Source organism: Carettochelys insculpta, chromosome 14 (assembly GCF_033958435.1).
Source record: "Carettochelys insculpta isolate YL-2023 chromosome 14, ASM3395843v1, whole genome shotgun sequence".
NCBI lineage: Eukaryota > Metazoa > Chordata > Testudines > Carettochelyidae > Carettochelys > Carettochelys insculpta.
Genome location: NC_134150.1, coordinates 6,392,067 through 6,419,755, shown reverse-complemented (window position 1 = coordinate 6,419,755; position 27,689 = coordinate 6,392,067). Strand labels below are relative to the sequence as shown.

The 27,689-nt window shown below is 46.3% G+C and overlaps 1 protein-coding gene across 2 annotated transcripts; it reads left to right on the top strand.

Moving 5' to 3' along the window:
* B3GNT9 (UDP-GlcNAc:betaGal beta-1,3-N-acetylglucosaminyltransferase 9) lies at positions 1-25,976 on the top strand. 2 transcript variants are annotated; one of them, XM_075008387.1, is made up of 3 exons: positions 1-295; positions 21,140-21,196; positions 22,526-25,976. In XM_075008387.1, the coding sequence occupies exon 3, from the start codon at positions 22,594-22,596 to the stop codon at positions 23,869-23,871; it is 1,278 nt and encodes a 425-aa protein (XP_074864488.1). In that variant the 5' UTR covers positions 1-295; positions 21,140-21,196; positions 22,526-22,593; the 3' UTR covers positions 23,872-25,976. The 2 variants fall into 2 exon arrangements, with proteins under 2 accessions (XP_074864488.1, XP_074864487.1); XM_075008386.1 differs by lacking the exon at positions 21,140-21,196.
* The last annotated feature ends 1,713 nt before the right edge of the window (positions 25,977-27,689 follow it).

Below are 27,689 nucleotides of genomic sequence, written 5' to 3'. Positions count from 1 at the left end.
GCAACTGAGCTACTTTCCCTAGTGCAGCTGCCCCTTTCACCACCACCGTTTTGGGAAGGAAGAAGCACACTCTGCTTTTGCAAGCCACATTAACACACGGACACGCATGCAGGAACTTTGCTGCTGTCCGTAACTAAAATACCCCCAAATGCAGGAGGCTCAGCGTTGCTTTGCTCGGCAGTTTCACGCAGCGGCTGAGGAATGTCTCCACTAAGTGTTTCCAGATGTGCCTACTTGGCAGCCCACTGATGAAACATTACCGAGGGGACACAGGATCTACACTATCAAATTGAATGTAAGTATCTTGTACGTATGTTTGACTGGGGACAGCGGGGGTGGGGGGGGCATGTTATGAACTGGAGACTCTTGTAGGCAAGCTTTTATTTTAGGCACCCTTACAGCCTTTTTGTCCCCGCAGTGGTTTGTAGAAGGTGCAGTGTCGCTGAGTTTACCGTGATTTAATGTACAGCAGAGCCAGTTACAATGACCCATGTCCGGCCAGCTTTGCCCAAACTGGTGTTTTACTTCACTCTAGCATCTTTTTTTGCACGTTTTTAGATTTTGGTTTTTGCACAAGGCGTCAGGGCTTCTTCGCCGGGAGGCGCCAAGTTGCAAGAGGGGCCATTACATTTCAAATGTGAGCACACAAAAATATGGGCATGTTACACTGACAAGACCTTCTTTTTTCAATTTATGCAGTCCTGTTTACCAGATTGTCAGTGCCCTAACCTTTGGAGTTCAAGCCACAAATCCATAGTTTTGCAAACTTAGATATTTCATTAGAATTTAACAAACCATCCCATATAACCATTTTAACAGCTTTTTATCAAACGGTGTTACTGTTACTCTTATTGTTTCTTCTTGATGAGTATCCCACTCAAACTGATAGGGCAGACTTCCATATTTAGGGTCCTTGCAATATATGCAGCTCAAGTGGTAATAGCATTGTCCATCCTTACGGAAGACACTAATGTGAGAATTTGAAATGAATGTTAGTTGCTGTTCTTCAGTGGCAGATCATGAAAAAAAAGCCAGATGTCTCATTTCATGGTGGGTGGTTGAAAGAGGGAGAAGGAAAGAAAAGGAGTGATGCAGTTGTTAGGGAAGAATCTGAGGTTTAGCAGAAGTTGCCTCTTTGAGTATCAGGAAAAACCCACACACTTAGGTTCACTACAAGTCGGTGGAATTATTCTGGAGTTTAGGGTCCATGTGGGTCAAAGTTTCTAAAACCAGGAAGCGAACGGTGAGCTCCTAATTCCGTCTCAAGCTGCTATAATAAGTGGCTCGATTTCCCGAAGGGTGAGCACCTCTGGGCTTCAGTAGGAGCTGCCAGGTGCTAAGCACGTCTGACTGTCCGGTTCCTATGCAGGAGCTTAACTACAGATTTGTGCATTCACCCACAGAGTAAAATTTATTTCAATATCTTGGTTGCGTTCTGCAAACCAGCTGGATGCCCCTTACATTTCAGGTTAGCAAAACAAACAAACAAAACCTTAGAGGAAAGGAACAGACAGTTCAAACATTAACTGGCCCTGGAGTTTATTACATAGCATGGGTCGAAGCTGTGCAGTACGTCACCGTGCAACGGAAGTTGCTTTCTCTCCCACTCCATTCTTCAGCAGCAGGCCTATGTGCCAGTCGTAACCTCAGAAGCGGACAGGACATCCTCATCCTTGGACGTGCACAGGAAACTCCACTGTTAGCATGCACCCACCCTAGGGCACATGATGCCAAAGGTGGTAGTCCATGGCCTTGCACCAGCCCATGTACTGGGTTATGACATGCTGCCCCGAACCAAACTGCGCACTCTGCCTTCAGGGCCACTTGGTACCTCAAAGCTTTCAGAGACAGGTGAGGAGAAGGGTTGTCTCCCTCCGACACACACACACCAGCACTAATGCGAAGGGTGGCCACGCTGTGGGGGAAAGATTATTCAGTCTCAGATCACTTGGGGAAGAAGGGTTCCCAGCAGCACAATCTCTCCTCAACCTTCCCATGAGGTGAAGCCGCCCAGCAGGGCCTGCTGCTCCTCCAGATGTGGCTAAATACTGTAATAACCACCATCAACTGAGGCCTGTCAACCATATCTGTCAGGGACACAGAAATAGGGCCTGATTCTGTCACCCTACTTACACAAGGCCAGGGGTGCCCAACAGGCAGCCTGCAGGCTAGAATCCAGCCTGTAGGCCTGGCTGGCGTGGCGCAACTGGCTGGGGTGCTGAGCCACCACCGGCCCCAGGGATAAAAGCTCCAGTTGGGGCGAGGGGCTGGCAACATTGCCCCAGCAGTCAGAGTGCCAAGCCGCTGCCAGCCCCGGGGGCAGAGTGACATCAGCAGAGCAGTTTGGGGCTGCAATGGAGGGTTAAGCCTGGGGATGGGCCGGGGACACAGGAGGTTTAAGGCTAAGGGCAGGGGGCAGTTTGGGTTTGCAGGAGGTTTTAAGGTTGGGAGCTAAGGTGCGGGGGCAGTTTGGGTCTGTGGGGGGGGCCTAAGCCTGAGGGCTGTGGGGAGTGGTCTGGCGCTGCAAAGGGTTTAAGCCAGGTGGGGGGAGCAGGTTTGGGGCTATTTTGTGTTCAGGCCACCAGAACACATAAAATATTGCCACGTGGCCCTGATGAAGAAAGGCCTTGTACGGGGGGTGGCTGACCTATTAGTGGGTGCCCAATCCCTGGCCACCCTGAGCACCCCGAATCTTGGTGACTTCCAGGGGAGTTGCATGCTTTGAGAAAACCCAGGTCCAGGGCTCCAGGGTTGGACCCAACAGCTGCAAATTGTCTGGGGTTCCTCCCCTCCCCGCCTCTAATATGGGGTTTATTTTACCGTATTTTGCAATCAGAAAATTGCCCTAGCGGCAGCAGCTGCGGTTCAGCTTTTGCCTTTGACAAGTCGATTTACGACAGCGTTTGGTAACTACGAACACAGATAACCCTGCCTCCAAAGCGTACCCAGCTAGTCCTGCCTCCAGAGAGACGTTCTCAAAGTCTAACTTGGCTATCCGTGGCATTGAAAGGGGAAGGCTTATAGAACCAGTGGTGAAATGAGGGGGCCCGACAATGAGATCCGACCCACCAGAAAAAGGAAGAAAAATCTCTTAAAAATTAACAGGATTGCACTTCATTGGCTCTCTGCCAACAGACAACCTAATGAGAATCGTACCAGCCTGTCCGCAATAATCTTGATTTAGTCCATTAAAATGTGCTAGCTTGAGAGGCCACTCCCATGGGGGCACCGTAAGTTTTGGGGCAGGCAAAGTCTATGTTCAGACAGTGTCTAGTCCAATGGTTGTAGGAGCCACAGTACTACCAACAATAAAGATCAGTAACAACTGTTGTACCTTTTAAAGACCCAGAGCTCTGCAGAAGGGTTGCCCTGGACAAACCATGTCTCTTCTCCCGGTTGCAGGCTTCAAAACTTCTGGTCTGCTCCCAAGTGGGTTTTCACAGAAACAGCACAGTACTGATACTATCTGCCACAGTGGCCACAATTACTGCTAGTATGACAATTTTTTTTTTTTTTTTTTGCATTGTGGTAGCAACTAGGAATGCTGGTCCTGGATCAGGGCTCTGCTGGTGCTCGGTGCTGTACAACTACTGAACAAAAAGATGAGAGGTATTCTGGTCTGGTCCCTCCTGGAGCTAATCAGCACTTACTGAAGTAAATGGGAGACCTTTGGCTGAGTTCAAGGGGCTTTGGATCCATGCTTGCTTGAAAAAAACACTTTTCAGCTGTTCAGCCAAACAAAGTTTTCAGCATATTTTCAAAGTTTATTTGTGGATTTGTAAGCTCCAAGGGTGATTTAATAAGTTAGTTTGCTGCTTGTTTTTGTTTCTTCCTTTCCCAGGGCTTTATAGGACATTTGCATGACTTCCCAACAGGCTGTATTACAAACCCTCACATTCCTAGCTCAGCCAAGATTAAGCCACAAAAGGATTTGCTTTGTAACCTTATAACTTCATATAAGACCTCCTCCCAAGACAGCCTTTTTCACGTACCTAGAGAAATCCTAATGGCACCCCACCCCCGTCGCGTGCACTATAAACTTTGGTGAGGTTTGTGCCTTTGCCTGAGGAAACCCAGACGAGATGGGGAGTTGCCACGGGAGAGTCAACTCCAGAAACGGAGCCGAGTTTCTTTTGAAACAGTGGGCCAGCATTTTTTCCTGCTCTCCAGATGCTGGGGGGGGGTGGGGGGGGCTGACAGAATTATTGAGCCCCAGGCCAAGTGGGGAGAGGGGATGAGGCAGCTCTGTATTCCTGGAAGGGGCAGGGCCTCAGGAAGGAGAGGCGGGGGGTAGGGCCAGCCAGCCCTTGGCACCACTCCGAGTGTGCTGCACCCTTCACCTTTGCCCGCGCTCAGAGCTGCCTGGAGTGCACTGCGCACACTCTGGCGGTGATTTAAAGCACCCAGAGCTCCAGCTATTGCCATCGCTGTGGTAGTGGTAGCAACGGTGGCCAGGAGCCCCAGGCCCCTTTAAATTACTGGGTCCTGGGGCACCTGCTCTGTTGCACCCCCGTCAGAGGGCTTTACGGTGACTTTAATTAGGGAGAAACTATTTAGTTTGCAGAAAATGCCATTTTGCCATTTAAAAGACACCTAGTTAAAATTTGCTCCTGCCAAAGAAGCTTGAACTACTCATGTCAGAATTAACACTCGACTGAGAGCTGACGTGATGACACCTCAGAGATGCTCTGAAGGAGCCAAACATGGAGGTCGCCTGCAATAGCAGGAAGGCCTCATCCGGAGGACAAAAACTGCACTAATGGAACTAAGGTGTAACTTTTAAAACAATGGCACCAAACCAATGCGCACCAGGCTATTTACAGGCAGCCCCACTGCAGTGTCCACCAGGTCCTGCTAGGAGTGGACGCTGCTGCCCTGCTGTCGGCCACCTGCCAGCTGGAGGAGATATGATTAAGAATCCAGTAAGAATCTGTTTCACCTAAGCCAAAACGGTTCCCTAACAATGCGCCCACACAGGGGTAGCCACCAGGGGACAACCACTTTAAGTTAAATCAATGGGACTTCCTGTGTAGACGAGGCCTAAGTCTAATCAGAGAGCGGGATCAAGGTACAAGACATGGTTATATTGATCCACTCCCCAGAAGGTGCCTGATACATACTCAAAGAAAGACTGTTTGAAGAAGTGGTTTCCCCGTCATTCTCCTGTCTCACCCGGAATCAACCCCTTGGCAGATTGATCCCTCAACAGAGCTGCAGTGTTTTCCTCAGGCTGGAAATGCAAAGGGAGGAGAAAGGAGGGTTATGTTCATCCATGGGGCACGTGAAAGGTCAATAAGAGGATACACCCCTGGGGTTTTAACTGTCCTAACAGGACTAAGAAGCCTAATTTTTGCTCTAAACAGATGTTTGAGTGTGGAGGGTTGTATATATATAAAGGCTTGTGAAGTGGCTGTGGATGTCATCTGTGACATAAAAGCCCATGCGGTTGTAACGTGTCTGCCAGGTGGAGCCAGCAGCAACCAGAGTCAGGTTTGCTATCTAGGGGTTCCTCCCCATCCATCCAACACACACGTGGCTCAAGCCCCACCCCAGTCATCTGGGAAATTCGCCATTCCTGGGTGCCACTGAGAGGTAATCCTTGCCCAATCCAAAGCACAGAGTCCGAGCACTGAAAGGAAATAAAAGGGAGCGAAAGCACTTGGAACTGATTTGGGAAAACAATGTGAACAGGGTTCATAAACCTGAATCATGAGTAACGTCCCACCCCAAGTAGGTGAGCAGTGTCCCTTTCCTCTCAGGTTCTTAGGGCCAGCAATCTAAACATCCCTTCCCATGCCCAACCCTTCTTTGCACCCCATTCACAGTGCTGCCACTGGTCAGTGCGAACGCAGAGTCTAAAGGTGCATCCACAGGATTCACCTCCCATCCTGGGTGGGGGGAAAGTAAAACAGCATCTTACTCTCCCCGTTGCTCGCCATCACCTGCTCACTGCTGTCTGCCACTGCCCATCATTCCTCTGCACTGGTGCCCTGCTCTCAGCCCCCTGCCAGCTGTAACATTCCTCCCATCCATCTCCCATTGATTTCAACTCTTAGCAGGCAAGGTAGAAGAAACACAGCTCCACCACAACTAACATAAGAAAGAGGCTTCTATGGACACCTATTTAGCTGTATTCTTTGAACAGTGTGGTGGTGATAGGAGGCTGCCAAACCACTGCAGGCAGTACTTCTGGTGAGGGTAGACAGCCTTCTGAGCCGATGAACCTTCCCTCGCTCCTTCTCTCTGAGAGAGCTCTGAAAATTGAGCCCCTGCTTAGCAAGTGTTGAGCTAGTAGGAGAAGCAGAAGTGGGTGGCAACCTGGGCTGCAGCGATCATGAGATGGTGGATTTCAGGACCCTGACAAAATGTAGGAAGGTGAGCAGTAAAATAAACAGACCTTTGATTTCGGAAGAGCAGACTTCAACTCCCTGAGGGAACTGATGGGCAGGATCCTCTGGGAAGCTAATACGTAGGGGAAAGGAGTCCAGGAAAACTGACAATATTTTAAAGAAGTCTTATTGAAGGCATAGGAACAAACCTTTCTGATGTGCAGTAAGAAAAGCAAATATGGCAGGCAACCAGCCTGGCTTACAAGGGAAATCCTTGGCAAGCTTAAACTCAAAAGGATGCATGTAAGAAGTGGAAACTTGGACAGATGACTAAGGAGAGGTATAAATACATGGCTGGAGGATGCAGGAGAATGATCGGGAAGGCAAAAGCACAGTTGGAACTGCAGCTAGCAAGGGATGTGAAGGGTAACAAGAAGGGTTTCTACAGGCGTGTTAACAATCAGAGGATGATCAGGGAAGGTGTGGAGCCATTACTGGATGAGGCAGGTAACCTGGTGACCGGTGATGTGGGAAATGCTGAAGTACTCGATGCTTTTTTTGCCTCTGTCTTCATGGGGAAGGTCATCTCCCAGACTACTGCACTAGGTATGGGAAGGAGGTGAGCAGCCCTCAGTGGGGAAAGAACAGGTTAAAAGCTACACTCATCCCTCGTTATACGAGCACGAGTGGTTCCCAATTTTCTGCTTATAGGCCAAAACTCGTAAGAGGGACACTAAATTACCATTAAATACACATAAAAGTCTGATTGGTTCTTAGGGCTCCTAACTCAGGGAAGGAGTGGCAGCAGGTGGTGCTGCTTTTGAAAGGTAAGTGACCCTTGGGTGGTCGGGGGGAGGTTGCAGAGGGTTAAAACCTGGGGATAGTTTGAGGCTGTGGGCAGGAGGGAGGGTTAAAACTTGGTGGCAGGTTGGGTCTGTGGGGCCAACAGGAGGGCATTAAAGCTGTGGTGGGTTGGGGCCATGGGGTGGGTGGGTGGGTGGGGGGGTTCAGGCTGAGGTGGGTTGGGGCCATGGAGGCAGCGGGGGGCAGGGTTCAGGTTGCGGCGGGTTCGGTGTGTGGAGCTGGCAGGGGGAGGGCAGGCTGCAGCGGGTTGGGTCTGCGGGGCCAGCAGGGGTTCAGACTGAGGTAGGCTGATGCCGCGGGGAGCGGGTTAGGCTTGTATTAGCGGGGGGAGTTCACTCATCTAGTGAACAAAGGTAAGTATGCATGTCCCTCATTTTAGCAAGTACTCATAAGTAAAGTTCTCGTTTAACGAGCAATGAGTGTATTTAGAAAAGCTAGACATACACAAATCCATGGGTCCAGATTTAATGCATCCAAGGGTACTAAGGGAATTGGCAAATGTCATTGCACAGCCTTTGGTTATGATCTTTGAAAACTCGTGGAGATCTGGAGAGGTCCCAGATGATTGGAAAAAGGCAAATGTAGCGCCTATCTTTAAAAAAGGAAAGCAGCACAATCCAGGCAACTATGGACCAGTCAGCCTTACCTCAGTCCCCAGGAAAATAAGGGAGGGGATCCTCAAGGAATCCAATCTGGACCATTTGGAAGAGGGGAAAGTGATCGGGGTTAATCAACAGGGATTCACCAAGAGTACGCCTGAGCAACCTGATTAGCTTCTATGAGGAGGTAACAGTCTGTGAACATAGGGAAGTCAATGGACGTGGCATACCTTGACTTTAGCAAAGCTTTTGATACAGTCTCCCACAATATTCTTGCCCATAAGTTAAGGAAGCATGGATTGGATACATGGACTGTAAGGTGGATTGAAAACTGGCTAGATGATAAGGCCCAACAGGTTGTGTATCTGGTTGGCAGTTGATTTCAAGTGGAGTGCCCCAACGATGAGTTCTAGGGCCAGTATTGTTCAACAGCTTTTTTAATGAACTGGATGAGGGGATGGATTGCACCCTCAGAAAATCTGCAGATGACACTACGCTAGGGGGACAAGTAGAGGTAGGGTGGAGGGTAGGGATAGGGTCCAGAGTGACCTAGAGAAATTGGAGGGTTAGGCCAAAAGAAATCTGATGAAGTTCAACAAGGAGAAGTGCAGAGTCCTGCACTTGGGATGGAAGATCCCAAGCTCTGTTATGGGCTGCCCTTGTAGCCAAGGAGGCTAATGGCATATTGGGGTGCATTAGAAGGAGCATTTTCAGTAGTACTAGGGAAGTGGTTATTCATCTCTATTTGGCACTAGCCAGGTCACATCTGGAGTATCGTGTCCAGTTCTGGTTCTCCAGTATAGAAAGGATGTGGATGCATTGGAGCAGGTTCAGCGGAGGGCAACTAAAATGATAAAGGGCCTGGAGCACATGACCTATGAGGAGAGGCCGAGAGATTTGGGCTTATTTAGTTTGCAGAAGAGAAGACTGAGGGGTGATTTGATAGCAGCCTTCAATGTCCTGAAAGAGGGCTCTAAAGAGGATGGAGAGAGACTTCTCAATGTTGACTCATGGCAGAACTAGGAGCAATGGTCTGAAGTTACAGAGGGAGAGGTGTGGGTTGGATATTAGATAAAAGTATTTCACTAGGAGTGTGGTGAAGCACTGGAATGTGTGGTGAGGAGGAGAGGTGGTGAAATCTCCATCCCTAGAGGTTTTTAAGTCCCATCTTGACAAAGTCCTGGCTGGGATGATTTAGTTAGGGTTGGTCCTGCTTTGGGCAGGGGGCTGGCCCCAGGACCTCCTGAGGTGCCTTCCAGCCCCAGGATTCTCTGATTCTAAGGTTCTTTGTGCTAGCTGTGAGCCCTTTTCTTTTGAACAGCTTGAGCATAAGCCTGCTTTTCTGTATTCCTATAAAAATTACCAACACTGATAAACCTATTTCAGCTCTCCCCACATTTAATACAAACATAGCTAGCGTTGTCCAAAAATTAAGTTCATTCCAGTGATCAGACTACCACTCCATCTACTAACAACAAATCTAAGGGACGCAGAAGCAAACTGTATTTACACATACATACCAGCAATCTCTCCCTCCTTCCAGCTAGCTTTGAGGGAAGCATTCCTTCATATCCTGCTCACATTTTCAAGGAGATCAGACCAGACGATAAGGATGTTCCCCTGGGGCCTTAGAATCTAGGTCCCAGTGCTAGCCTCCATCCGCCCTGTTCTGGGAACCGTTGCATAGTTCCACAGCTTAGTCTTCTTCCTGGCTATGCTTTTTTATTAATAATATATTACTATTTATGTGAAGTGCAGAGAGCGTGAAGGGAGAATGTGGTGTTGGTAGAAAGAGAATATAATAACCCATTTGTTAGAAAAAAAAAAAAATCAATGAGACTGACTTCTGCAAAGACTCTGCAAATAAAACCGTCTTGAAACCTGTCCAAGAGTCACATTGAGTGAGACTGCGCACAGCCTGAGGAAAAAGGCCGTGCATGCAGGAATGTGCGGGATGAATGGACTGAATCCTGAACAGGTGGTGTCACTGTTACAGGATGTCTGGGGACAGAGCAGCCCCTGATTTGACAAGTGTTTGTGCCAACACGCTAGCATGACTGCTACCTCCTCTCTCCTTTCCAGTAGGGAATGGCAGTACACTTGGACCTGAGCTTATCTTGCCTCTCAGATGCAGCATCCTGCTATCATTTCCCTATGTTACTCCATGCTTGGACGAGAGCTAGGAGCCTTTTGGAATCTAGGATGCTGTGCCTGCTCTCACACAGGGTGTGCAGGGCACAGAACCAAGATCTCTGAACCTTTGCAGGCTAGAGAGACAGTATCTTCCTTGGAATTTAAAAAAAAAAATGGCTATTTGCTTAAAAAAAGTTTTTGGCTTCCAGTTCACAATGAAATCTACGTCTGCATCTGTTATTATCAGGAATACTTCGTTGGTTTGTTTTAAACAGATATGAGCGCAACATTTTACAAAGTGGGTTTTGTACAGAAAGCTTGCCACTGAATGTCTTCCAGATCTTCAGGCTGAGCTATGGCTGGGTCGCTTCCAGTGTAGAGTGGGCCAGGATCCTGCTCTGCAGTAGTTTTGTGGAAGGAGGTATTCTGTCCCGGGAGAAAAAAAAAACTAGGCTTCCTTTTTTCTCTTCCCACCCACCTTTGAATGCAGCCTGGGGAGTGTCAGTGAATGGAACTAGAACTGCTGGGGTTACAGAACATCCTCTGAGCAGAGGTCCCAGGAGAGTTCACAGGGTGCTGCACTTAGACGAGACAAAGGTACAATCCATTTAGCAGCCTGAAAGATCTCTGTCACAGCAAACACAAAGTAGCGAACAAAACAACAATAATCAGTACTTTTGTTATGTGGGGTGGCAACCTGCAGGATGCACATGAGACCACTTGCCCCCAAGCCAAAGCAGGAGGAGCTGGCCACAGCCAGCGGGCGACTAGCAGGGCTGGTGAAGCAGGTGAAGTGAGGTGGTTCTCATCCATGATGCTCCAGAGGATGGGACCCCAGGAAGAAGCAGAGCAGCACAGCTGGAGAGCAGCCCGCTTTGGAGCTGCCTGGCTGCGCTCTCCCTTTCAGCTGCTGGTGAGCCTAGGGAGCACGGACTCCTAGGGGGACTAATGGGGGTCACCACCAGGAGGAGGACTCCATGCTGGCCCTGACCCTCCACACTCACCAGCAGTGGAGAAAGCGGGGAGCACAGCAGGGGGCTCCAGCTTGCAGCTGCTCTTGGGCTGTGCGGTGCTGCTTCTTGTGGGGAGTGTGGGAGCGGGTCCCTCCCCTGGAGCAGCAGGGCTGGAGAGCAGAGCACAGCAGAGCAGCCTGGAGCTGGCCATGCTGCACCTTCCCTGCCATCAACCCCCTGGGCCTGCTAGTGCCTGGGGCCTCCTTGGCTAGGGGACAAGGAGGTTTGGGGAGAGGTGGAGCAATGGTAGGGTTGGAGCAAGGACAGGGCAGGGATGGACCAGGGGTGGGGAGGGAGTTGCCCCAGCCCTTCCCCAGGCTGTGGGGTGCAGCCTGTGGCCAGTAGTTTCATCACAGAACACAGGGTCAGCCTGTGGGATGTTGTCGTGGTAAAGTCTTAAATGGGTTTTAAAAAAAGACAAATTCATGGCGGATAGGTCCATCAATGACTATTAGCCAGAATGGGCAGGGATGGTGTCTCTAGCCCAGTGATTTTCAAACAGTGTGCTGTGGCACACTAGTGTGCTGTGAGAAATGTCCACGTGTGCCACGAAATTTCATCAATTCCCCCTTGCTGCAGCCCTTTGCAGAGCCAGCGTAGGGAGTGGGGAGGGGAGGAGGAACTGATGGCCCTGTTCGAGCTGCCTGAGTCCCAGCTGGCATAGGGTTGGCCAATTTCCCCCCCTGCGCTGGGAGGCAACTAAAATGCTGCTTGCACACCCAAAAGGGCTGGTGGGGAGCTTGCCCCCACTCCCTGCTGCAGCAACAGAGGAAGCAGGGAGGGAAGGCGGGAGCCAGTTGGTGCCAGGACATGGTTTAAATGCCATGTCCCAGTTCCAACTGGTTGGGGAGGAGGGGAGCCTACTGCCACCTCCTCCCTGGCTTCCTCAGCAGCAGGCCCAGGTTTCCCACTATCCTAGTAAGTTGCTATTTACTCTATTTCGCATTTTGCTCTGATCTACTGACTTTCAATTATTTATCGATACAATTATTTAATAAAATTTATACTTTCAAAAATATTGCTCCAAATATGAATTGCACAAAGTGAGTGCCACATGTGCATCAGAGTTAGGGCTGTGAACAGTTAGAAATAGGTGAGCTGCACAGATTTTGAAAAGGTGTCTGTGCTCACTGCTGAAGATGATGTATTCTGTGGTGGATTTGAAACATCAATGATTTGATGCTTGTTTAGCTGGTTGCATGCACTGCTCCGTTGCAAACCTCTCTAGTAATTATAGTAAATGTGACTTTCGTGCGCAATTAATTCAGCTGGGACAAACAGGTGCGTTGTGGAATTGTTTGTCCTGTTGAAGCACGCCACGTTGCTGGAAAGGTTGCGAACCTCTGTCCTAGCCTCTGTGTAGAAGCTGGGAATGAACAGGTGACAGACGCATCACTTGATGATAACCTCTTCTGTTCTTTCCCTCTGGGGCACCTGGCACTGGCCACCAACAGAAGACAGGATATTGGGCTAGATGTATCTTTGGTCTGACCCAACATGGCAGGGTCTTATGTTCTATGTCATTAATGTGCCTTAACAGGGAGATAATTTTAGTTAACCCAATTTTACAGGAGGAGGAAAGAGAAAGAGAGAGAGGGGACGTGGCTTGCTCAGTGTGACCCAGATCATCTGTGGTAGAGCCAGGACTAGAACAAAGGGCTCCCAGACAGCTCTGGGGTTATTTTAATTTTTCCATGGGAATGTAGTTTCATTTCACACTGAAATCCTTCTGTCCTCTGAATCTGTGTGTGCTCAAATTCTGCACAGGTGGGTGCAGTAGAAAACTCCACAGGACTGTCAGTTCAGGCCATCCACCCAATGCACAAAATCAGAGCAGAGTAACATCTCTATGCATCTGGATCTAGACAGGGCTGTTTACTAACTTGCTTGAAGTAACTCTTCCTATTGGTATTTCTGTTCTTGAGAAAGAGGGCTGCTTTGTCCTGGAGAGACAGACTCTCGTGTTGGCTGCTTTTTGCATTGCTGCTAAAGGCGACAAGACTAACCAGTGAATGTGTTTCTGGCTGTTTTCAATGTATCATCATCATCATCATCATCAACCCTGGGCTCAGCACCCGTTGGTGTCCGATGCCTCCCTTACCATTTCCTTCCATCTTTCTCCGCCAGTGCAGAGTGGCTTAGTTTCTGTAGACGAGCTCTGCATCAATCTACTGTATCATGTACCCACTCTGTGGGGTCTGCCTCTCCTATTCGAACCATCCATTATGCTGAATACCAGGGTCTTGGTTTTTCATTCATTATTCATTCTGCAAATATGCCTGAGTAGCTGTAACTTCCCTTGTATAACCTTCTGCAGTAGGTTCTCTTTCAGCTTTATCTGCTCATATAATTCCTCATTGGTGACTTTCTGCATCCATTCTACTCTCAGGATCTTTCTATAACAACTCTTCATGAATGCCAATACCCTTCTCTTCCAATCTCTCGTTTTTAATGTAGCAGCGCAACAAACAATGAAATCTGAGCTCCTCAGAGGTGAATGTTCATTTTAGAAGGCGATTAAGACTCACCAGGCCTGGGGCACACCATGTTCCCTTTCTGCAGCTAGACCACCCATCATCATCCTAACCAGCAAGCTTTCAGGTCTGCTGGAAGCCTAGAGTTAATCTATCTTTGCTCAGATGTATACAGGCAACAAGCATCAGGGCAGTGTATTCTTCTCCTTCTTTGAGAGTGAGGAGTGGGTGACAGCACCCTCTTTGTAATGGAAACACAACTGAATCAGGTAATCTCCTGCCAAAAGAACCCTCTGCAAACACCTATGATTTCCTCTGCAGCAGCTTCATAGCTTGGACGCTGCTTATACAGGCAGGGCACCAAGTTGGCCAGGAGCATATTAACGCGTATCCACAAACTCCACAGGGTTGCATTAAGTCTTGGTAGAGCTTTCTGAGTGCTTATTCTGGCTCCGGGGTGTTAGCTCTAGCTCCCGCCACAGAATTAGCATCTTTGTGTCTTTGGGATCCAGTCCTGAAGTGCCTCCATTTGGGGAGAAAGAAGTTGACAATCAGAGGCACTGCAGAGCTCTGCTGTGAATCGAGGAAGAAGTCTGAGCACAGCATTTGCCCCACGCTGGAGGCTTTAGAGCCACAGAGATTAGGATGGGGCTCAATAACAGGTATATGGGGAAAAGAATAGTGTAAGGAACATCTGATAAGTTAGATGTATTCATGTTGCAGGGGCTGGTTGAGCTCCACTTAGGGTAATTGTACCAGGGTCTCCAGGCCCGCACCTCTTCTAAGGGTTCATATCCTGTACCGGCCACTCACCCAAAGTCCCTGGTGCCTGAGTCAAAAAATCATGGAGGGGATCCTCAAGGAATCCATTTTGGAGCACGTGGAAGAGGGGAAGTGATCAAGAAAAGTCAACATGGATTCTCTAAGGGCAAGTCGTGCCCGACCAATGTGATTGGCTTCTATGGCTCTGTGGACGTGGGGAAGTCAATGGATGTGATATACCTTGACTTTACAAAGCTTTTGATGCAGTCTGCAACAATATTCTTGCCAGTAAGTTAAGGAAGTCATGCAGGGCCCCGGATTTGGAGGCGATGGGGGACTTCAACTATCCAGATATATGTTGGGAAACTAATACAGCGGGGCACAGACTATCCAGTGAGCTCTTGGATTGCATTGGAGACAATTTTTTATTTCAAAGATTGAAAAAGCTACCAGGTGGAAGCTCTTTTAGATTTGATTTTAACAAATAGGGAGGAATTGGTAGAGAACTTGAAAGTGGAAGGCAGCTTGGGTGAAAGGGATCATGAAATCACAGAGTTCACAATTCTAAGGAAGGGAAGAAGGGAAAACAGCAAAATAGACATAATGGATTTCAGGAGGGCAGATTTTGGTAAACTCAGAGAACTGGTAGGTAAAGTCCCCTGGGAAGCAAAACTGAGGGGAAAAACAGCTGAGGAGAGTTGGCAGCTTTTCAAAGGGACATTATTAAGGGCCCAAAAGCAAGCTATCCTGCTGCGTAGGAAAGACAGAAAATATGGCAAAAGACCACCTTGGCGTAACCAGGAGATCCTGCATGATCTCAAAATAAAAAATGAATCACATAAAAAAACGGAAACAAGGACAAATTACAAAGGATGAATATAGGCAAACAACACAAGAATGGAGGAGCAAGATTAGAAAGGCTAAGGCACAAAATGAGCTCAAACGAGCTACACGCATAAAGGGAAACAAGAAGGCTTTTTATAAATATATTAGAAACAAGTGGAAGACCAGGGACAGGGTAGGGCCATTGCTCAGTGAGGAGGGAGAAACAGTAACAGGGAACTTGGAAATGGCAGAGACGCTTAATGACTTCTTTGTTTCAGTCTTCACTGAGAAGTCTGATGATGGAATGCCCAACATAGTGAACGCTAATGGGAAAGGGGTAGGGTTAGAAGGTGAAATAAAAAAAGAACAAGTTAAAAATCACTTAGAAAAATTAGACGTCTGCAAGTCACCAGGGCCTGATGAAATGCATCCTAGAATACTCAAGGAGCTGATAGAGGAGGTATCTGAGCCTTTATCTATTATCTTTGGAAAATCATGGGAGACCGGAAAGCTTCCAGAAGACTGGAAAAGGGCAAATATAGTGCCCATCTATAAAAAAGGGGAACAAGAATAACCCAGGAAACTACAGGCCAGTCAGCTTAACTTCTGTGCCAGGAAAGATAATGGAACAGGTCATTAAAGAAATCATCTGCAAGCACTTGGAAGGTGGTAAGGTGATAGGGAACAGCCAGCATGGATTTATATAAGAACAAATCATGTCAAACTAATCTGATAGCTGTCTTTGATAGGATAACGAGCCTTGTGGATAGGGGAGAAGCGGTAGATGTGGTATACCTAGACTTTAGTAAAGCATTTGATATGGTCTCACATGATATTCTTATCAAAAAGCTAGGCAAATACAATTCAGATGAGGCTACTATAAGGTGGGTGCATAACTGGCTGGATAACTGTACTCAGAGAGTAGTTCTTAATGGTTCTCAATCCTGCTGGACACGTATAACAAGTGGGGTTCCGCAGGGGTCTGTATTAGGACCCGTTCTGTTCAATATCTTCATCAAGGATTTAGATATTGGCATAGAAAGTACGCTTATTATGTTTGCAGGTGATACCAAGCTGGGAGGGGTTGCAACTGCTTTGGAAGATAGGGTCATAATCAAAATGATCTGGATAAATTGGAGAAATGGTTTGTGGTAAACAGGATGAAGTTTAATAAGGACAAATACAAAGTGCTCCACTTGGGAAGGAACAATCAGTTTCACACATACAGAATGGGGAGAGACTGCCTAGGAATGACTACAGCAGAAAGGGATCTAGGGCTTATAGTGGACCACAAGTTAAATATGAGTCAACAGTGCGATGCTGTTGTAAAAAAGGCAAACATGATTCAGGTGTGTTGTGAACAAGACATGAGAAGTCATTCTTCCGCTCTACTCTGCGCTGGTTAGGTCTCAGCTGGAGTATTGTGTCCAGTTCTGGGCACCGCAGTTCAAGAAAGATGTGGAGAAATTAGAGAGGGACCAGAAAAGAGCGACAAAAATGGTTAAAGGTCTAGAGAATGTGACCTGTGAAGAAAGGCTGAAAGAATTGGGCTTGTTTAGTTTGGAAAAAAGAAGATTGAGGGACGACATGATAGCGGTTTCCAAGTATCTAAAAGGGTGTCATAAGGAGGAGGGAGAAAACTTGTTCTTTTTGGCCTCTGAGGACAGAACAAGAGGCAATGGACTTAAACTGCAGCAAGGGAGGTTTAGGTTGGACATTAGAAAAAACTTCCTAACTGTCAATGTGGTCAAACAGTGGAATAAGTTGCCAAGGGACGTTGTGGAATCTCCATCGCTGGAGATATTTAAGAACAGGTTAGATAGATGTCTACCAGGCATGGTTGAGAAAGTACTTGGTCCTGCCATTGGGGTAGGGGGCTGGACTCGATGGCCTCTCGAGGTCCCTTCCAGTCCTCGTGTTCTATGATTCTATGATAAGAAATATAGAGGGGTCTGCAGGACTCATCAGCAACCTGTTAGCCAAGTCATTAAAAGGACCTAGAGAGCTTTTCCCACACTGACAAATTGAAACAGAACTGACTCCTGGCTAATAGCCAAGCCCAGGGTAAATACTGTAAAAATATATCCAACATAGACACAAAGGTCCAAATAATTGGATACAAGATCCTGGCTAGCAATTCCTTTTAAATTAGAAGTTTACAGTTAACATTAACCTGTTTTGTCTGAGCATTATATTGCTGTATTTCAGAGTACTGTCCTTCAGTAAATGAAAACACAGAAGAGGAATTGGGCCATTAGTCCATCCATGAAACAACCCAGGATTTTTTTTTTGACTCCTTTACAAGGACCCTACTGCCAGACTCCACAGTTTTGGCAGGATTAATCTGTAAGTCGTGGAAACTGTGAGCTTCATGACACACACACACATTTTATTCCAAGTCCTAGTCAATAAAATTAAATGCAGTAAGGAGCCAGGTTTTTATTCAAGTCCTTAGCTAGCAGCTGGAGTCTGAGAGCTGAGGTAAGATCAGACATCTACATAGAAGAAAAGAAATCCTGACTCCATGGGGGAAGAAGATAGGATTTTACAAAGAAAACACTGAGGACTTTTAACTTGATCCGAGACACAATCACTTGCCAACAAATCCTGGGTTTTCTCATATAGGGGCCAATCTTGTGCAGCCTTCCACTGATGTGTGGAATAAAGTTTGTTATGTACACCAAGGCATGCATGGATGTGCACAACCAGTAGAAACACATGCTGTCAGCTGTGGGCACTCTGCTAATCACCTAGGTGGCCCCTAAATCTCTCCTGGGTGGCCAGCCACCCAGGCAAGTAATACGGTCACAGTACGCTCAACATGGCTATATCTATCCTACCAAAATAACTTAGAATTTGCTTACTTTGAAGTACAACTTCAAAGTTGAGCATCTACACACACCCTACGTCAAAGTAAGGCACTAGTCCATTCCCAGGAATGGAGTAAGGACTTCGAAGTTGGGCTCCCTACTTCAAAGTAAGGGGGGAAAAAAAGTGTGTAGATTCTCTGCTGGCTACTTTGATGTAGTGCCTAACTTTGAACTTAACGGCAACATTAGTTGTTAGTGTAGACGCAACCCACGGGTAATAAATGGGCTGCGTCCTTCTGTATCAGCTGCAGCTTCCAACTGTATTTAAGGATTGCAGATTTGAAAGACATTTGAAATATGGACACATTTCAGGTGTCTAGTTGCAATGGGATAAAAGGCATGGATACTGGCAGTGAGGGCACACACCACAGAAAAGGCCACACTCTGAAGTCAGATGTGGTTGAAAAAACAACATCCTGGCCCCTGCAAATACCACCTGTCCTACCCACAGTAGCCAGAGCTCTTGTCCAACCCTGGATTGTGTACTGGTTGACCAAATGCACACTCTGACAATGGACCACTTCCACATCTTTTACTCACCAATACAACCTCAGATGCGTTCGGTCTGAAACTCAGCCAGATAATTCTCACGTACACTGTGGTCTCAGACGAAGTGCTTAACTGGCTCCCACCAGGCAAGAGGAGATGTAGATGAAGCACACAGGAGGCACCATAGCCCGTGCCCTCTCAACGAAGGCCTGCGGGCTCTCATTGACCGATATGATGGAACCAGTGCACCTTATGTGAGAGCACGTCTGCCACTAACAGGAACAGAACAGAACCACTTAGGAACAGCCCCATCCACTCCTCACCCACTGGAGCTTGATGCAAGAATTACTGTGTAAAATCCAAACCCAGTGACTTATGGTGGGAGTCTCATGTTGCCAGCACTCAAACACCCTTTGAATTTCTAGATATTATATCTGACTATTTTTCCTTAATGTTCTATGTTAGACCACTGCATGACAGATAAAGAGAAACTGATCATAGAACTACATGCACACAATTACAAGTTGATTACATTTCTTCCAACCAGCAAAACACACGCTCAGCTCCAAAGGAGCCTATTACACAAAGCTGAAAACATGTGAGTCAAATGTGCAAGAAGAAAAAATGTAAACTGAAAAATGAGTGATAACTGGGAATTCCGTAATAACATATTTCTAAGGTTCCAAAAAGCTAAAACTACGAAAGAAGGCTACTGTGTGAAAATCTACCAAAAACAGGTTGGCTAGGAGGGAAAGTGAAATTGGTAATTGCAAAAAAACAAAAACAAAAACAAATCAACAAAAAAACTGATGCGATGAGCGGTGAACATAAACAGATTCTAGAAGCTGTAGAAAACTAATAACGGCAGCAAAAGGACACCAGGAGACAGCTAAGGCCAGCAGAGATACTGTCTCTTAAAAAATATATCAGGAGCGAAAGGATCCATAGCATTAGTCCATTACTAGATGAAATCGTAGACTAAATCAACCACTGGGACAGAATCAGTCTTATTGCTGGGCCTCTGGCCTCTATTCAGTCCATTGGTCCCACTTAAGGGCCCAGTTGCCCTTGCTGGGGCAAGAGGTGGTCTGGGGGGAACCTGGCCCCTGCCCACTTATGCCGGGTTCCAGCCCAGGGACCCTATGCAGCTGCTAGTGGGAAGAGTGGACTCCCTTAGCCCTTGGCACAGCAATTATTCTCCCTGGGCCACGTTCCCAGATGATTCCCCCTGGTACCTTCTCCAGGCTGCAGCAGTAGCAAAAGTCCCCTGTTTGATCTGCTGGAGCTCCTCATTCCCTCTCCGTGGTTTCTGGTGTTCCTGAGTCTCTCTTCTGTGCCTCCCAAACCTGCTCTCTCCCACTACTGGGGTCTCCTCGTGTCTCTCCGCGCGCCTCTCACATTCTCTCCCAGCCCTTCCCACTGCGAAGGGTTTTTAAAAGGTCTCTTATGTCCAGTCATGGAGTCAGCTGGGTCTAATTAGGCTGAGCCATCTACTGCCTAGCTGCCTGCGATTGCCCTGCTGGTGTTCTGCAGGCCCTTCTGCTTGTTTGGGCTCCCCCTGAGGGGGCCCTCCACCCTGGCCATACCACACCACTATACAGAAAAGACATATATTCAATAAATATTTCTGGTCTATGTTTGGGAAGAAAGCAGAAAATATAGGCTGATGATGCTCAAAAAAAAATAAAAAACACTCTATTACAACAGTAACTAAGCAGCATGTTAAACAACAGCTACGAGCACGACATTTTGAAAGCAGCAGTTTTGGATAACTTCGGATCAAAGAGAGCAGACTGAGGCACAGTATGGACCGTTAACGTTGATATTTAACAACTTTCGAACCCTTAAATAGTTCCAGAGGATTGGAACAAAGCTAATTTGGGCCATTATTTAAGAAGAGTGGATGGGATGATTTGTCAACCTGACATCAATCCTGGGCAAAATAATGCAATCGGATTTGATTAGTAAAGGATCCAAAGAAGATAATTAATGCCAATGGGCATGGGTGCATGGAAAACAAAACTTGTCAAAGTAAATTGATGCTATTTTTTATGAGTTTACAATTTGGCCAAGTTAGGTAATAATGACGATGTAATGCACAGACTTGGTAAGGCATTTGAGTTGGTACACACAGCATTCTGGTTATGGAACTAGAATGTGACAAAATTAACATGGCACATGTTAAATTGCCTAAGAACTGGCTAATGAAGAGGCTTAAAAATATAATGTTAAATTGGGTTAAAGAAGCTGTGTTGCTAGAGGGCTCCCGCAGGTACATCATTCTCAAGCAGAAGGTCAGACTAGGAAGATGATACATCACAATGGTACTTTCTGGCCTTAAAAATCTATAAATGTAAATTATGGCAAGTACATGGGTTGTAATCAGCTCTAGAATCACAGAATCCTAGAACTGGAAGGGACCCCAAGAGGTCATAAAGTCCAGTTCCCTGCATGCATATACCATAAATGATCTTTTTAAAAAAATCCAGTTGGCGCTGGCAGATTCTGAGCACCTCCTCCCCCTGTGTAGGTTGGGCTTAAATAAACAGAAACACCCTTCCCTGGGGAGAGAGGGAACCAGTTACTTCTAAGGATAGTTGGAATAACTCTTGCTGTCAGTTTACTTCTGTTCCACTTATTTATTTAGCAATTGTGGGAAACAAGGTGGCTACGTGTCCCGAGCAGAAAAAAGATCGGTCTCTGCTTCAGCTGTAGACAGGACAAAATTTAGGTACTGCTTTCTCCAGCCTCGTCACTCTCCTTTTTCTTTTTGCAATTTAGCTACTAACTGAGCGGAAGAGAAGATCTCTGGGAGAAGTGCAAGAGAGCAAAGACATCGTAAATGGTGCAGGAGAAAAGCTGACTTCACTTGTGAAATAAAATCATCTTCTGTAGCCCCCATTTTGGGCAACATTGCATGATTAGAAATGGGTAAACAGGGCCTCTTCTCCCTATCTCTCATGAATCAGATAGTGATTATTTGTTACAAGCAAAGTGAACCAAATGTCTAATTCATTCTGGTAATTCTCCCTTCTCGAAAATGATGTTATACCAATCTAGCATTATTCTATTGCCAGAAATATTTACTGTTAAGGCTCGTATGCTTAACAGTTCATAAGTACTGATGGAAACAACGGGCCGAATGTGCACGTTCCGAAGTGCACCTACTGTGCCCCATTTAGATGAGCAATTACCACTGTGTGCGTGCAGACGACAAGAGCCGCACACAAATGTGTACAGTAAAAGCCCCCTTTACGCGATTTCGACTGGCGTGTTACTTGGATCAACGCGAGTCGGAATGCGCGAGAGAAACCCTAGCTGCGGGTCATTCATATATACACTTGAACACGCTCCTGGGGTTCCCAGGGGCTGGCCAGAGCACAGCTCCTCTGCCAGCTCCCTGTTCCAGTCCCCAGCTGGGGGAAGCCAGGGAGAAAACATGTGCCACAGCTGTCTGCCCGCCCAGATTCCCCAGCTGTGGGAAGTCAGGGAGAAGTCCTGCCACCTAGCCAGTCTGTCCCCCAGCTGGGGGAGCTGGGCAGGCATTTGACAGTTTGGCCTTCAGCTGAGAGATTTTTCTACTTGAATGATCTGGAGGGGACAGAAGAACTAGAGAAGCAACATAATTTTAGGCCAGTTTTTTTTTAATGAGATAAGAGGAATGATTTTAATCATCGTTTTACCTTATGGTCTTCTGGGGCACAATAGTGGGATATTTCGTGGGTTTGCAGAAAGGGTAGAGCAACGACTGTATCAGAGGAGAGGTAATAAGAACAGCTGGATTTCTTACAAAGTAACATGAATTAGAGGTCAGAGCAGAGGACTGGAAGCCAGGCCCTCCTGAATTCAACACTAGCTCAGCCATTGGTTTGCTGTCTAGCTCTTGGTAAGTAACAGAGAGGGAGCTGTGTACTCCACCAAAACAAAGCAGCAGAAATGTAGCACTTTAAAGTCTAACAAAATGATTTATTTGGTGATGAGCTTTCGTGAGACACACCCACTTCTTCAGATCTATTAGCTCTTGGTAAATCACAGTGAGTCTCAGGAGGGCCGTTAGTACAACAAGAATATCAATATATCTTCCTGCTGGGTGTTAAATTAATTTTTACCAGAGTGCTTTGAATATGTTATGCGCTCTGCCCTGATGTATGGTGTGTTTATTTGCAGATGGCTGTGAGGTTCGTGCAGCTTCCCAAACACAGTTTCTAACACTCCTTACAAGAAGAGTGGAGACAATGAGAGTTCATCTCAAAGGAGATGCTATCTGCACCCTTTTCCTGGTGGTTGTGCTTTGCTCTTTACTCTATTTCCAGTTGGAGCATACATCCCCAGCTGGACGCAGGGAACACACACACAAGAAACCTGCACCAACACAGAGGCTCTTTCCAGACCCCAAAGCCCCCAGGCAGCATCCTCAAGCAGAGGTGACATTTGATCAACCCAAAATAATTTCTATTGCTAAAGATGTAGAGGTGGCAAGTAAAAAGACCCAAACTACCACTGCACTACCACTGACTCATTTTGCCTTTGACTTTGAAAGCTACCTTCTAAATAAAGACAATCGGAACTTCAATCTTCTCATTAACCAGCCAAAGAAATGCAAGAAAATACCTGGAGGTCCCTTCCTGCTTATAACCATCAAATCGGTGGTTGAGGACTTTGACCGACGAGAGATTGTCCGTAAGACCTGGGGCAGGGAGGGTTTGGTGAATGGGGTACAGGTTCAAAGAGTTTTCCTCCTTGGAATACCAAAGAACAAGACAGCATTGGCAACATGGGAGATTCTCATCCAGCGGGAGAGTCTGATTTATCATGATATTTTACTCTGGGACTTTTTGGACACCTTCTTCAATCTCACCCTGAAAGAGATCCACTTCTTGAATTGGGCTGATGAATTTTGTTCCAATGTGAAGTTCATTTTTAAAGGGGATGCTGATGTCTTTGTCAATGTGGAGAACATCATTGACTTCCTCCAGACACATGATCCCGCAGAAGACCTCTTTGTTGGGGACATCATTTACAATGCTCACCCCATCCGGGTGCAGAAGAGTAAATACTACATTCCAGAAACAATGTATGGGCTAGGCACATACCCAGTTTATGCAGGGGGAGGGGGCTTCTTACTGTCCAGGAGTACCATGAGAAAACTCTTTCAGGCTTGCCAAGAAGTGGAGCTCTTCCCAATTGATGATGTCTTTCTGGGCATGTGCTTGCAGAGAATCAATCTCCAACCTATTCTGCATGAAGGATTCAAGACTTTTGGCATTGTGAAACCCTCAGCTGCCCCAAACCTGCAGACATTTGACCCCTGCTTTTACAAAGATCTCATGGTAGTCCACAGTCTAAAAGTAGCTGAAATCTGGCTAATGTGGAACCTGCTTCATAGCCCAGGGCTCTCCTGCACCCAAAAGAAGAAGGTGAAGAAGCCTTTCCAATGGAAGAGAAAAAGAACTGAAGCAGTGACAGACAGCAGTCATCTGATAAAACAGATTAAGCGTGGCAGAAGCACGTGAGGAACCAAGCTCAGAGGAACCATGGGCCGTTGCAACCCAACACGGCACTTTATCACATCGTGGTTAAATTATTTGGAGACAAGGCCATGCTATTGCAGACATTTGCCAGAATTCCATATCTGCTTCATGCTATATGCAGTAGGATTTTTCTCTCTTAACCCAATTCCAAGTAATTCACAAAACTAGATTTAATTTATTATTATTTATTAGCATTGCAGTAGTGCTCAAAGACCCAAGATAGGACTGTTGTGCTATACAAAAAAAACATAGCAAAATATAGCCCCAACGATCTTATAATCTAATCTGAGACTTAATGCGACAACTGAATGTGACATAAAAGGGGCAAGGTAGGGTGAGGGCAAGGGAGATGAGGACATGAGTCACGAAAATACAAATCGTTGCTCCATAGATCTGGGATTATTGAGATCTATTAAGAAACACCAAATTGTGCACTAGCTAAAATAAAGAACATCTACACTCTCAAACTGGTGCACAAACCAAACTACTATCAGCTGGCTGGTTCCTTGGAGGTGTCACAGTGGAGATGGGTCTTGAAGGCAATGGTATTATGGGAGTGCCATGAGAGAGGAGACAAAATTGGGAGCTGAAGCAGGTATCACCAGCAGACCAGAGGATGGATGGGGAACAGCGCAATCAGAGATCCACTGATAAGTGAGAAGTGTCAGGGCTGTGAAGGGCACCGAGGGTGAGGATAAGAAGTTTCATTGTTGCTTTTCCTTTCCGTGAATTGATATCTCACTCGTAGCAAGACAGCAATAAAACGCCTGGTAAACTGATGCTGTATCAAGACACAAGTTGGATGGGCTCATGGCAACTTGCTGCGCTGGCAATATTTTTTTGTATTGTAAATTGATTTACTGTCAGTGGAAGCTAAAAATCATCTGACAACAGCAGCTGATCATCTCACCTGGATGGTGCAGCTCCTCATCTGATATCTATCAACCCAGTTCACAAGCACAACAATGGCAAATGCATACTTCTGTCCTATGTATCTTTTTGTCCACTCTTTCAGCTGTAAGAAATTAGTGACATAATGGACTAGTTCATAGATATGCAGGCCTTTTTTGTATTGGATGCACTGAAAAATGAGAAGCAGCTGGGCCTTGTCAGACAGTTGGTGGGAAATACCTTCACACAAAGGCTTTGAAACAAAAGCTCTTCAGAACTTATCGCCGCAGAAAACAAGGAATCAAACAATTTCCTGCTAATAGATAACAATCGGTGTTCCATTCTACATATTTGTCTCAGCATTTGATCTTTTGGGGGGATCAATGGACTGCTTGATTCAACCCTGCCTGGGCAGCATTCTTCCACTTAAATCATTTTATTTACTGATAGCAGGTAACATTAAAAATAATTACTCAGTGGTCATCTTACATAGGCTGCGTCTAGACTATGAGATAAATTTGACTTTATTAATAATGATTTTGTAATTCTGGAATTAATAAGTTCAAATTTGACCATCCTTACCTCTCACGTGTGCCCCACAAAGTCGACTCTTTGCTGCCACACCCAAATTGGCAAACATTGACTGTTGCAGCAGTGCATTCTGGGAACCTACCCCATAGTTTCCTCAATCCCGGAGCATTCTGGGTATGCTTGTTGGTCTTTCACATCATCTTCCCACATTGCAGTTTCCTCATTCCCCCTCCCGTGCTAAGCAAATGCCCGTTTTTCCCGTCAGAAGCAAGGAAAAGTAGGGCATCCACAGAGACAAGGGCCAGAGACTTTTTTTTTTGTTTGTCAAAATTTTCTGGATAGCCTATTTAGCCTGATTTTAAAACAGTTTGTCTGCTAGTAAAATGTCCATATCAAGATACGAATTTATGCCAAAATAAAAATAAAAAATCACATTACCTGGCTAATTATCATAAAATCCCTTTAAAACAAAAAACAAAAAAACCAAAACACGCCAGACCTAGTCCTCCAATATAAAAAACAGAAAAGGCTGCAACAGCTGCTTTTATCAGGCCGCAGAACCTTTTTATAAACAGATCCCAGTGCCACATGATTTGTCTCTGTCCACATCTTGCCAGGAAGGATACCTGAAAGGACTCCCCACCCTAAGGACCTCAGGCTGAGAACTGCTGCTAAGGAACATATGGGGACTGATTTTTCTGAAAGTGAGGCCATAGGTCTGTATTTCAGAATAATACACTGATGTGAGCTGCTTTAGGAAATGAGAACAATTGGCAGCTTGGAAAACTGTAGCTATCTGTTAGACTGAAGGTCCACACACCTACTGTAGGCTGTACAGGCAGCTGAGATTCTAAAATTTAGCTTTTGTTTTACGAGAGGCGTGAGAAGGAGGAATTTACAACACCTGTCGAAAACACAGGAAAGAGTAACAGGGAGGGAGCCGTGTTAGTTTATCCTCCAACAAAACAAAGCACCGGAAATGTAGCACTTTGAAGACTAACAAAATGATTTATTCAGTGATGAGATCTATGAATCTGAAGAAGCGAGTCTGTCCCTCGAAAGCTCATCACTGAATAAATCATTTGTTAGTCTTTAAAGTGCTCCATTTCTGCTCATTTATCACAGGAAAGAGACAGTTACCCTTAGGAAGTGGAGCTCAGTATGAACACCTGTAGTCTCAGAGAGATCCACAGGGAAGAGGAGGGGGGAAGACCAGGGAGTATAGGGTGTAAGTAGCTTTGGGCCTAGCTCATTTCTAACAAAAGGGGGAGAGGATTAAAGCAAGCAAGGGTTGGCCTGGGGTGGGTTCATTTCACCAGGCTAAATTGATATTACAGGGGTGCAAACTCTCATTATAGATACCCTTAAATGGATTTTAAAAACCTCCTAAACTTTTTTAATTTGGTAACTCATTGAATGAAGCCAATCTGGTTTAGTGTCTCTACATAAGGAGTTCACACTGGTGTTTACAGCAGCACCACTGTTAGACATCTACACTGAGGTGGGGTGCGAGTCCCAGCACAAGCAAACATACTTACGCTAGCTCTGATCTAGTAAGCAAAGGATAATCAGTGAAGCTGTGATACAAGCAGCAACAGGAGGGACTACCCGCCGAGAGAACCTACTGCCCAGGATACTTAGTATACATGCAGGGGAGCATCTCTCTTCCACCATAGCAGCTATACGTATGTCCATATACATATATGCTATGATTTCAGCTTACTAGCTCCCTCACAGCTAACACAGGTCCCTGTCCTGAGCTGGGCCTGATACCCTCAATTCAAAGCGCAGAAATAACCTCCCAGTTTGCCTCTCTCAGGATAGCTTAGCAGAGAAACTCACCATTCAGCAGTAGCACACTCCACTTTGATCAACTGATGTCTCACCCTGGCCATCACCAGTAACGTTTGGGATGCTGTTAAAAGAAATGTGGCACAAGACTGATCACGCTCATCCCCCCCATTAGAGAAATTACAGTCTAGACTGGCATTTTTAGAATTCGTAGATTCCAAGACTTTAACTGTGGGTGCGGCTGTACCCATAGGTAGAACCAAGGAAAGGGAGAGAAAGAAACAGGGAAAGAAGAGTTAAACTTAGGGCCTACATTTAGACCCAAAACCACAGGCTCAATCTTATCACCCCACTTTCAAACTGGGATAGGTCTGCTAGGGAAATGCCCATTTACCTTTAAAATATTGCAGTCTGTGATTTGGGGGAAGAGAGCTTGCTGCTGAATGCAGGTTAGCGTCAACTGGCGATGTGGAACCAGGTTAACAGCTAGGTTAACCTTGAAGCTGAAATCCAGTGAAGTACAGCAGAGAGAGAATTACCACTTACATTTCACTCAAGCTCTTGAAATATGTTTAGGTTTCCTGCAG

Bases quoted from the DNA above. Each gene is read 5' to 3' on its own strand.
- B3GNT9 (XM_075008386.1), top strand. From the start codon at position 22,594: ATGAGAGTTCATCTCAAAGGAGATGCTATCTGCACCCTTTTCCTGGTG.